Below are 12,132 nucleotides of genomic sequence, written 5' to 3' on the forward strand. Positions count from 1 at the left end.
GAAACATAACTTTTAGATACATCATTCAGATTTTCAAATCACCATTTTGTAAATCTTCTTTTGTTTTTACTGTGTTTTATTCCCCTTCAGGGATCGGACGAAACAGAACTAGAAACAAAATAAGGCCACAATAATTCAACATGTCAACACTCAGGCCGTCCCCAGTCTATCTGTGCTGTCCTGATCTGAACTCTGAGCTGGCTGTCCACCACGTGAGGAAAGCCATCCACAAATCACCTTATGGAGCGGTACATACGCTCCGGGCCACTGCCAACATGCCGCACAGCGCCACGGGACCTCAGCCCAAACACAGGAAACTGAGAAGACCTGTAGTTTATGTTCTATACCGTTCCTTTGAGCCGTGTCTATTTTCTTCTGGAGAATTCAGCATAAAACCTCCTACCCTACACATTCCAGAAACATGAAGTCTGAAGCTGAAAATATTTTTTATCAAAACAATCATTTTCCGGGCAAAGCTTCGAATGAAAATGTTTTCATTTAAATGAGCCAGTATTTTATGCAAACTCGCCTAACGTGAGGTGACAGGCCTCATTTAGTGGATGGCGCCCGTGTTTATGAGCCTCATTATGTGAACCTGTGCGGCAAATGCTGCCAACTAATGAGCTCATTTAGATTAAGGTGGGCTCTCAACTCGGGGGGTGGGAAAACAAACACGCAGGTGACAAATCGTGCAGGGAGAACTGAATCTTTTATCACCACAGAAACGCAAGCTTATGTCTTGAGCAATTTCCTTTCTTCTTGCCGTCTGATGGCGGGGGCCAAAGGATCAGATGCCAAGTAGTGGAGCGCTGACCAGCGGGGTTTCAGGAGAATGTAAAGGAGCGACTGTCGCTTCGCAGGTGTTCCTTTTAAAAACCACCAGTGCCAAACAATTTTGGCACGGCTCACTGAGATCTCTGTGCCGATGCTTTTAGTTTGTTTGTCTTCTCTTTTCAGCGCTTTACTCTTTCTGATTTAGGTCTCTTTTCCTCCGGTCTTCTATTAGCCAACAAAACAGACGTGTTCGCCCCCTTTTCTTTCTCTTTTAGATTTCTGTCCTCAATGACTGTTTTTGGTGCTCTTCAGAATTTTAAATGTCACTTCCTCCAAGTGGCTGCTTTAGTCCCCTGCAATCGCACAGCAAATTAACATATTGAAGCTCATATGATATTTATTTTGTAACAAAGTCATAAATTTTGTTTTGCGCATAAACATCCCATTTTCAAAAGGAAGTCTTAGCCTGCAGTTTATACATTGTGACAGACAAAAAACTGTTTAGGAAAAAACAGTAACAGATAATTTATTTATGTCTTTTATTTCTTTACACATAAACTGGTAACTGATCATGTTTTTTCCACACAGCTTTTTCATGCATTTTAAGACCAAGTAAAGAAAATGTAATGCATAAAATGAAGCAAACACAATACTTCAATATTTTCTCTAAATACAGTATAAATGTCTAGAGAGAACATGAAGAGATGCATAAGCAACATTTCAACATTTGAAAATGGAACTTCCAACAGATGTGATTGAATTCTTTTCAATCACTAGAATCACACTGAAAAAAAATGTTTCATTGGTATTTTTGTCTTGTTTTCAAGTGCAAATGTGCAAAAGATTCTTAAAAGAAGATGCATTTACTTGAGAAGCAAAATGCCATAAGATAAATTTTGTTTTCTGAGAAATGAATAAAATGTTTTCTTGTTCTATGATTAAGACATGAACAAGTATATGCCAGTGGGCTCAGAAAAAAAATTAACTTAATTCCAAAGGGAAAACAAATAATATTGAAAGATGTTTGCTTTTGTTTTAAGCTTGAACTTTTCAGAAAACAAGACTTTATATCTTCATTTTGCATCTCAAGTTAATGTATCTTGATTTAAAGGTATTTGTATAGGAAAACAAAATACTGGAGAATATATTTATTCATTCATTCATTGCAGTGCAGGCAACATTAAATGCCTTTTCAATGACTTTCTGCTCTGAATTAAGATCTTTTTAGGCCTTTTTAAGGTCTTAATAGAAACCTTGTAATACCTTGTAATCTAGTGTACATATTGCCCACCCTAAAAAATTGCAATCGTCCCCATTCTAAAAACAGCATATCATGCTAACAAACTACTCTGAACACACAGCAGTCAGCAACTACCTACAACACCCTAGCAACACTATAAACTATTCTGAGCACCTGGGCAATATGGGGAACTCCATTTGGTAGATGCTAATTTAAACAGTTCAGGAATTAGATGCCGATTTCTAAACTACTTTAGTTTGTATTCCATTATAAAAATGAGAATATATTATATCAAAGACAAATGTGTCTCATATTGTTGCACAAACAGCTACTCCAAATGCTGAAGCACTTGCACAGCAATGCTTGACAAACTCCTAAAACAGCCCAGCATCATGACAGCTGCAGAGACACCCCTTTACTTCAGAAATCTTGTTACACGTTATTGCTAAATCAATATAGAGCTTTGCTTACAAAGTTATCAGGATCACAGCCAATAATGTTAATTGCAATGTGGTCTAATGGATGCCTTGCAGGTATGGAAGACATTCAAGACCTCAGCATACTCCATTATGAGTATTCACTAACTTTCTCGTTTCGAATGGATAAAACAATTTCTTTTTTACTTCATTTAAACATCTTAGTTTTTTTTTGTTTTTTTTATTATTATTATTCTAGCCACAATCGCCTTTGGCTTGCTCACTTTTACTACAAAAAATGTAATTGACCTGTGCGTGAGTGTCATGGGGTGAGCCATTGACATCTGATATGAGATACGGATAAATAAGCAGACAAACAATCCTGGAACTGCACTGCTAGATTTATAAAAAAGCCCAAACCGTGATGATTAGTGATGAAGATGTGATTAGTGTTCGGGGAGCAGCTTCTCTACCCACTCGTCCCCCTGCAGAAATCTGAAGCGGGCCACGGTGGCAACGGCCATCAAGGGCACCTTGGATTTGCAGATGTTGTAGCTGATGACAGATGGCACTGGCACGAGCACGGGAGCGTCGGGACAGTGTCTGCACCAATCCAGAGCCACCTGCACCCCTCTGCCAGTCTACCATACCCGCAGCAAAACATGGACGCTGCGCGCGTGTGTGTGTGTGAGATGAGTCAGCTCTCAGGGAGACCAAATCAACCCCAACAAAGGTGAAAACATCAGATGTGTGATTTCTTTATGTGATCTGAAAAAGAAGAGCTTCAATTAAATTAAAGCTGAGAATATGTATTTCTTATTTTTAATTTTTAGAGAAAAACACGTCTGGGCTGATATTTTATCATAATGTAAAGTTAATGTAGAATTAAAAGACTAGGTTTTAGATATATACTGTTGGCTTATTTTCTGAAAAAATAATATAATTTATATTAAAATTGTAAAGTATTACACTCAATACCCAATATTGCAATTTTTCAAATGTTATTTTCAAAAACATCTAAACTGTTACATATTTCTTTTATACATTATAATGTATGACTCTATATCTGCAATATATAATATTTAATGTAATACTGGCATTCATATACAAGTACACACATGCAGATTTAGAAAAATATGTAACAGTTTAGTTATTTTGAAATTGATATTGCAATATTGGATACTGAAAAAGACTGAACTGTTAAATGTTAACACTGCATTTAAATAATGCTTGAATGCTAAATGGAAGCACTAAGAAGACATGGATTTATTCTCAGAACTGCTCAGATAATGATGACATTTGAATTCATTGACCATTAACTGTATTTAGCGCCTCTGGCATTGCATCCGCTTTCAAAGCATCAGTAGAAGGGCTCAGCTTCTGATTGGACGATGAGCCCTGCACAGTCCCCAATGGGTGAAGGCACAAGAGATGGACACGAGAGCATGACACAAATGTCAAACCGCTTATTAATGTGGACATACACAGCCACGGGAACAAAATCTGCTCTCATATTTAAGAGTGGCACAAAAAACAGGCAGCAACGTTTGCGAGGAAGAGTTTTAAAAACCAGATGAAAAGGGCCAGTCCAACTTAAAATGTAACTTACAAATCGTTCTAAAACTATATGACTTTTTTTCTCCTGTGGAAGACAGCACAATTTTGAGTCTGTGGTAACCAAACAGTTTTGGTTTCAATTGACCACTATATGAACTAAAAACACAATGGGAATTGAAATTGTTAAATTACCTAATTTCTTCAAAATAGCTTCTGAAAAACAACTTATTAAAACATAGCCTCGAGATTTCAACATTTTATGTGTCAACGGTGATAAAATCAATAACTTACACTGTCTGTACAAAGGTAAATATTTGTATTTTTTAAGTTATAAACTGATTTTTTTTTTTTGCACAATATGCATGATAATTCACTTTATCCAACGCATTCTCAGTCAGCACTAAAAAGATGATTTTAACTTCAGAGCTATATATATATATATGTGTGTGTGTGTGTGTGTGTGTGTGTGTGTGTGTGTGTGTGTGTGTGTGTGTGTGTGTATATATATATATATATATATATATATATATATATATATATATATATATATATATATATTATGAATGCAAGTTATTTAATAAAAATAAGCTTTATCTGATTTTAAACCCTGCCATTACAATGTAAAAAAATATTTATTTTTATCTAAGTTGTACATAAAACATTATTGCTTTGTTTTTACAAGGTGTTACTTGTATTTCTTTACAACTATTTGTGAAATTTACCAGCAATTTCTTAATTTCTACACCAATATTATAATTTTTTTCCACTGTAGATTTACAATGTACAGTAAGTGCATTTTCGGGTGTTTTAACAAACTAAGGACAAATTAAATAACTTCCCCATCATTTTCATTTTGAGCTTGAACTGTTTGAACGATTCAATCTTCTCTATAATGTGAAAAAACTTTGGCGTATGTCTCATTGCTTCAATCCATCATTTGTTTGTTGAAAACACTGTAATCACTTTTATGATAATGACAGCTTCGACGATGAGCTTCAGGGGTTAACAAGCCGCCGTGCTTTAAAAATCACAATGCTTGCATGTTTTTTTGTTTTTTTATACCTGTTAAACAAAGCCACAAGACACTGAAAACGTCTGAAAAGGAGCCAGACTGAGTTATGACTAAGTTTTCCTAACTTTGCATGATCCCATTATTCTCTGGTCCGCCTCTAAAATGCGTTTTTCTGTCTCCCGCAGTGACAGAAACACATTATTAACGGGAGCTCAATGTGGTACATCCATTATTGAAAAGCTCCCCGCTGAACGTGCTCCCCTCCTGAGGAGCTTTCACGTGTAGTTCTCGCTTGGGTTCGTTCCCAGTTTAGTGAAGGGGAATCATTTAAACAATGACGTGGAGACTTCCAGATCCGCCTGCAGGATGAGAACAAGAGCAATGTCACACTCTGCATGTGCGCTGATCGTCAGGCCTATGGAGCAGTCATTTCTACAGTATGGCCATGTTCAGATTATTCTGTGTGCAATATGCGTGGTATAAACAGCACCATGATCCCGTATCCCACAATGCAAAGTGCTCAACTTGACTTGATTGATGAAGAACGAAGCTCTAATATCAACCCCAAATCACCTTCTTCTTGACTCGAGCTGTTAAAAGTACATATTTAAAAGATTTGTCCAAATCCTAATCATCTAGGAATTATCTTGAAAGATTTTGATTTATACAGCAGATTAGAATAATCTGTAAAAGAAATTAGTTTGGAAATATGTCCCTCAAGAGTCTTTTTGTACAATCTTTTGTCCTGTGATGAAGTAAGCTTTCTGTACAGTATTATATTCATCTTAATCCATTCGAAACTAGATTTTTATGTTTTAACAGAGCATTAACTGAATAATGAAAGTGCATATTTTTCGACCGTTGCAAGCCTGTTTCCACTTCAGAGTGAAGATTAAATGAGTCAGAAATTGAGAAATTATAAAGTATAAGTTTATCAGAAATGGCAGGTATAAGCCTCCATAATTTTCTGGTTTACTCTTGAAATTCAGCTGATAAATCACTCGTTTGTATGCTGCACTGGACAAAAGCATCTGCTAAACGACTCAACTGAAGCATAATCAGTGAACAAAGCATCATTACCATCAAAATCACATATGTATAGCGCTTGTACTGTACGTATAATGCACATTAAAAGCATGAGAGACATCTTGTTTACTAAAACGGCATCTGGACTTCCCCTCGGCTTTACTCCGGTTATCGTAGGTGGGGGAAACGGCAGAATCATCCCATAATGCATCTCCATGAATTTGTCATGAGTTGGTTGGAAATGTGGTGGCCTGTAAATATTTAATCATAAGGCCATATGGATGGTCTCTTTAGATGAACTCACAAGAGCAACATAAGAGAACAAACCATCCATAGTGCCTATAACTGACCTTTCTCATCTAGGAGCGTGACTAACAGTTATAACAACTAAACATGACAAAAAAACAATGTTGTCCGGAGATATCAAAGGAATACTCCAGGATCAGTACAAGTTCATGTTAAAAAATTACTATTAGTTTTCATTTATCCCTCCTTTTCTAAATGTGTGGCACTTGCAATAGAATGAGGCCAATTTCAATTAGATAATCAAAATGAAAACAATGTGTTATAAATCTTTTCGGTGTAAATCTACAGTATATTACATTTTACAACCGAATGCTATAAAAATGGCTATAAAATGATGATTTAATCAATTTACAGCTCAAATGATAGACAAGTTTTGACAGAAGAATAAGCTTCAGATTTCTGCTTTTAATGCCTGAATTTATATGTACACTATTAAATTTTAAGTCTGTACAAAAGGGGGAAAAAAAGATAAATAAAAAAAAATAAAAAATTCAATATATCTAAATGTACATAACTAAGGTGTTGTTAAAGGACATTGTAAAACTTTAATATTATGAAGGGTCATAAATTTAATTATGACCTTCTTATACACTTCAGTTTTTTATAAATGTTTTGTTACATTTCTATTAAAATAAAACTAAATTAATGTTAATTTGACAGAAATATCAGTGTAATAATAAATTCAACACACAATTGTGTGAAAACATTTGATACAATTTGTGTGAAAACAATTTTAGTGCATGTGAAAAAAAAAGTTATATTAAATTTGACATAAATCATAAAACACTGAAACTAATACAACTGAAAATAATACTTTACAGCTCAAATAATACGTAAGTTTTAACATAATTAATTTAAGAGCGCGAATAAAACTATAAACTTTACATTTCTGCTTTTAAATCCTGAAGAAAATTGGTCCTCAAATCTATTGAGTTTTTTCCCATTCAACATGTTATATTGACATCACCCCATTCAAATGTATATGCAACTAAATCTATAGCATCTGTCTGCCATATTGTTTACTTTTACATTGATCTACATGATAAAGTTCAATACTTTAGTTGTTTTGAATCCCTGGCCATATGTGTGAGTGAAAGCAGGCCTCACAGTGACGCTTGCCTTAGAAAACACATCCTGATGAAACCTCAGCAGACCTGATTTTCTCAGATGGTCGTGTCTTTAAAGCTTCTCAGTTGGCAGCGATCACTGGTGTCTAAATAAAGCCCTGTGTTGCGCATGGCATGCTGCGGACCCCTCTCAAACCCTCAACCCCCCGCCATGGGAACTTTCGAGTTATAATGATGCGCTCCGCACGACACAAAAGCTCTGACATCTGTCTCTCCAAGAGGCGCATTCTAAAGCTGCTTGTTTGTCCCATCTTTACATTTTTGAAAAGAAATCAAAACTAAAAGAAGAGTAGCGGAAGGAGGGGAGGGGTTTGTGATGGAGAGGGACGGCTGGAGCATTTAAAACAAAGGCCTTTTTCTTCCTCCGAGTGTTTGCTGGTTAATAAAGCAACCCTCCCATGCTGCGTTCCAGAAATTCAAAGTGGAGTTTGTGCTCATCTGCTTGCTGAAGCTGGCGTGGACCATTAATAAGAACAGAAGTAGACCGCATGCAGCCCTACGGGTGAAAGAAACGCTCAGGGAAAAACCTAAGCCCTCTTAAGTCTCTTCAAACATGATCGTTCATCCATTCATCTGCAAATTATATGAGAAGAGGAGCTCTGAGAGTGTCCGTAAAATAAACTGGATCTGTAAAGCTTCACTTCACTCTAAACCTTTGCTATCACTTGATTCCTCTGGCTAAGATCACATCATTCAAATAAACATTGAATTAAACTTCTAAGCACTGATTGATATTATTATCTTTTTTGCTTTATCTTTATCTATCTTTATTTACTGATAAGCCAATTTTTTTTTTATGGAAAATGTATAGAATTAAATAGGTGAGAGCAAAAGGAAAATGAACATGAGGTGTTCTAATTCGATTAGAAGTCATAAAACTTGCGTTTTTACTTTAAGAATCCTAAGATAAAAATAAAAAATTTTAAACATAAAATTAATTACTTACTGATAAAATAAATGTAAAAAAAAAATGTTTTTTTAATAAATTTTATTAATAAACTTAATAAAAAATTTGACATGACATATATTAATTACATTTAAACTTGCGTATTAAACATGTTAATTATAATGTTCCATTAGGATCACAGATCAATGCCAAAATGGTAATTTATGTTCATTTTGCTAATTTATCAATATAGAAAAACAAACTAATTAATATGCCAGATCTTTTTTTTTTCTCTTAAAATATTATATTTTATTATTAACTCTCCAGTCATTTGTAATTTGTGTTCTATTAGATTTTCCTCTTACTTTAGAGTAATTAAATAAACTAAATAAGAATAGGGGCCAAAAATGTGACCAGAGATTTAAAATCAGCAATCATCTTTGTTTTTCTAGCATGGTCTCTGGACTCTGGGATAAACACCACCAGCAGGACCAGATCCATTTAAGACCTTTATCTCCAACAATAATATCCCACTGTGCTGCTAAACTACCGGAAAAGATTCAAGGGTCCAGCTTTGAGGACAGACAAAAACTCAGAGGATTGAAATAGCATTGTTAAAGGCCCCCTGGGGTGATGATTAAACTCCATATGAAAATGATCAGGGAGGAGCGAGACCAATAGGCAAAACACAAGCTGAACACATCTCAACAGCACATGATTCTCAGTACATATCATTATATCAAATATTATGATGAAAGACATCCTCAATAATAATTTCCATCACTGCATTGGAATCTACTTTCAAATTCACCAGCAGAGGGCGAATTTAGCCGCTATGGAGGCTGGTCTGGAGGTTACCCGGACAAACTCTGGCCCTCTCACTCCCGGCTGCAGGAGCTGGCGGCCGAGGAGAGAGAGAGGCACCCTCCGATGGAGGTGATGCTGGACAACATCGCGGCCAGAGAGAGAGAGAGAGAGAGAGAGAGGGAGGAGGAGCAGAGGCGGATGGACAGGTGACGTCAACCTGACTTACGCTAGTGTCTGTTCGGTGTTCGATATCAAGAGTGTTCAACTGTAACTAACTGTATATGTTCATAATAATAACTGTTAACCCCAAAATAAAAACTTTCATCATTTACTTACCCTTACGTAGTTACATGCGTTGATTTGTGTGTCTTACAGAGTCCCAGGTTTAGTTTTCCATACAACGAAAAGTGGTTTGGGACTTCTGCTGTCGAACTACAAGACACCGTTATATAATAATCGTCTTTTATCGTTTTATGTCGGTTGACAAACCAGATTTTACTGGAAGATTAATCCATATGACTTGCAAGTTTTCTGAAACAATTCATGATAGATTTTCTGCGATGTAACGTTACAGAGAAGTCGTTATTCAGTAAACAAAAATCTTTCAAATATTCAAAATTGGACCGTTAGGGTGCATCACGAAGTTGAATTTTGAAATCTAATCTTATTGGTTCGCGGGTGTCTCGTGACTTATTTTACTTATTTTTTCGTATAATAAGCTTTGTATCTTATAATAATATATATTATTTACGTAGTTGTACTTTGGATTTGTGTTTAGTTTTTTTTTTTTTTTTAGTTTTTTTATGGAAATCCTGGAATTTAATAGAAGCTTCCCTTGTTCTTAAAGGGAAAGTTCACCTAAATAGTGTATATTTTTTGTCATTGTTTACTCCTGACGTTGTTCCAAACCTGTATGAGTATCTTTATTTTGTTTAATCCAAAAGAAAATGTTGGTAACCAAACAGTTGTCAAACAGTCATTAGGCTGCATGAGACTAGCCATTACACCCTCATGTTGGAGGAACAACATGTTACATAAGGGTGGGTAAATAATGACAAAATGCAAATTTTGGGATGAATTATCATTTTAAAAGAACAGTTCACCCAAAAAGTGTAATTTCCTGTCATTTAAAACTGCAACAGTTGGTTCTGGAAGTAAATTTCCCATTCATTTTCTTAATGGGGGAAATTATTCTTAAGGGTGCTTTATGCAAGTTTTTGACTCTACTAAAGCATAAAAATACCATATTTCCAGATATTTAAGAAACATTTTATATAGTATAATTACCCAACGATATAATTGCGAGAGACAGTTTTGAAATATATATTTTCCCCCGTGCTGTGCTTCTTTCCTGTTGTGTGAGCTACTGGAATAAGGCACACTGTGAAACAGCCAATCAGAGCAGAGCTCAACATTATTATTATTTATGACCCTTCCAAATAAGGTAAAAACAGACCATTTCCTTCTAGGGACAAATCCTAGGGTTGTAAAGGGACTTGTAAAACAGTTTCATGAGAATTTTTGCCCTTACCTAAGTAACATACATTCAATGTAGATATCAGAGAACTTAAAATTTAAAACATTGTATCAATGCTTTCTATGGCACCTTTAACACATTTGTTTATCTGAAAAACAATGCTACAGTGAGTTATTCTCCTTTGAAAATGTGCATTCTGGGTCAGAATGTCGTTCTCTGTTTTGGTTTGTGAAACCCGTCCATTACCAGTTTACCCTATTTTGTTTTTCGGCACCCCGGGTGGCCAGTTGGTGAAAAACACAGAATGTTTAATTTCAGTCATGGAAGCTAGCAAACGAAAGGGGTCAGAGCGGGATATAGAACTTTCTTCCCATCCTAAAAATCCTCGACATCCATCCAAAAAACTTTATGATCAACAACGGTATAATACAGTGTTAGGCTCAATGCTTTCCATTGTCAGGTGCACTCTTTCCTGTTGGTGTCCTCAATCTGGCAACCTGTGTGCATCTGAGGAGGAGGGACCGGGTAAAAAAAAAAAACCTGCTCCAATATTTAGAATTTGGACTGCAATGCCCAGTGTAACCCCTCGGTGTCAATCCCACATACAGCACCTTTAACAATAATGATAAAACTTTAAAGACAGACCTACTATGAGCTCTGAGATTGTTAATAGATGGTATATGCTTTTGTTGAAGCCATCCGTCCACAAATAAAATAATAAATAATTGTGTTTAACAGCAGAATTGGAGAGAAACTACATTACCCATGATTCTGCAATGAAAGCTCACTCCCATGAAGCACTGTAAACATATTTGAATATGCTTGTTTTGCAATAAAACTTTATGTAAAACAATGTTTGGTGGAAGTAGATGATCACAGAAATGTTAAATTTTTCCTTCTAATATAAAATTATACTACATTCATTATTTGATTACAGCCATTGGTTTTTACACAGCTTTAATGTACTTTTTGCTTTTTTTCTCTATACAGAGAGAAGATAATTGCCGCAAACATGGCCAAAATGTCCAAGATGATCGCCGACTGGAAAAAGCTGAAAAAGGAGGCAAAACAGAAGCAACGAGAGGAGGAAATCAAGCGAGACAAACTGCTGGCCGAGGTCAGAGAGCAATTTGGTTATGCACTGGACCCCTCAAGTGCCAAGTTCAAAGAGATGTTTGGTGAAATAGAGAAAGAGAAGAAGAAGAGAAAACTCCTGAAAAGCAGGAAGAGAGAGGAAGAGCAGGGAACAGTGGCAGCCGAGTCCAGACAACAAATACTTTTATACAGTGCTACTGTAACATATTGTAAAATTGGTTACTTTGTAAGTTTGGAAAGTGAAAAACTGATATTCAACTGATATTCATATATAATTCATACATGGATATAATAATTCCTCGTTAAAAATTCTGAAGCGTTCTACATTTAGCAAAAAAAAAAAAAGCAAACATTTTAAGAACAATTAAGCTTATGCATGAAAAAGCAGATGGTTGCAATTTGTCATGGA

General features: G+C 35.6%; 2 protein-coding genes across 6 annotated transcripts in view; one reads left to right on the top strand and one right to left on the bottom strand.

The window, feature by feature from the left end:
- LOC113067710 (nuclear factor 1 X-type-like) overlaps positions 1–9,722 on the bottom strand; it is a 165,788-nt gene extending 156,066 nt beyond the window's left edge. For 2 of the 5 annotated variants that reach the window (XM_026240131.1, XM_026240123.1), the window contains exon 1: positions 9,488–9,722. The gene's annotated coding sequence lies outside the window, so the exon portion shown is untranslated. The remainder of the gene's footprint in view (positions 1–9,487) is intronic. The other 3 variants (XM_026240126.1, XM_026240132.1, XM_026240130.1) reach the window with 3 other exon arrangements.
- Positions 141–12,029, top strand: LOC113067531 (uncharacterized). Its single transcript, XM_026239912.1, has 4 exons — positions 141–329; positions 2,922–3,117; positions 9,159–9,357; positions 11,619–12,029. Exons 1-4 carry the CDS (start codon positions 141–143, stop codon positions 11,983–11,985), a joined length of 951 nt encoding a protein of 316 aa, XP_026095697.1. The 3' UTR covers positions 11,986–12,029.
- Positions 12,030–12,132: the final 103 nt, after the last annotated feature.

This window comes from Carassius auratus, linkage group LG28B, assembly GCF_003368295.1.
Source record: "Carassius auratus strain Wakin linkage group LG28B, ASM336829v1, whole genome shotgun sequence".
NCBI classification, from domain to species: Eukaryota; Metazoa; Chordata; class Actinopteri; order Cypriniformes; family Cyprinidae; genus Carassius; species Carassius auratus.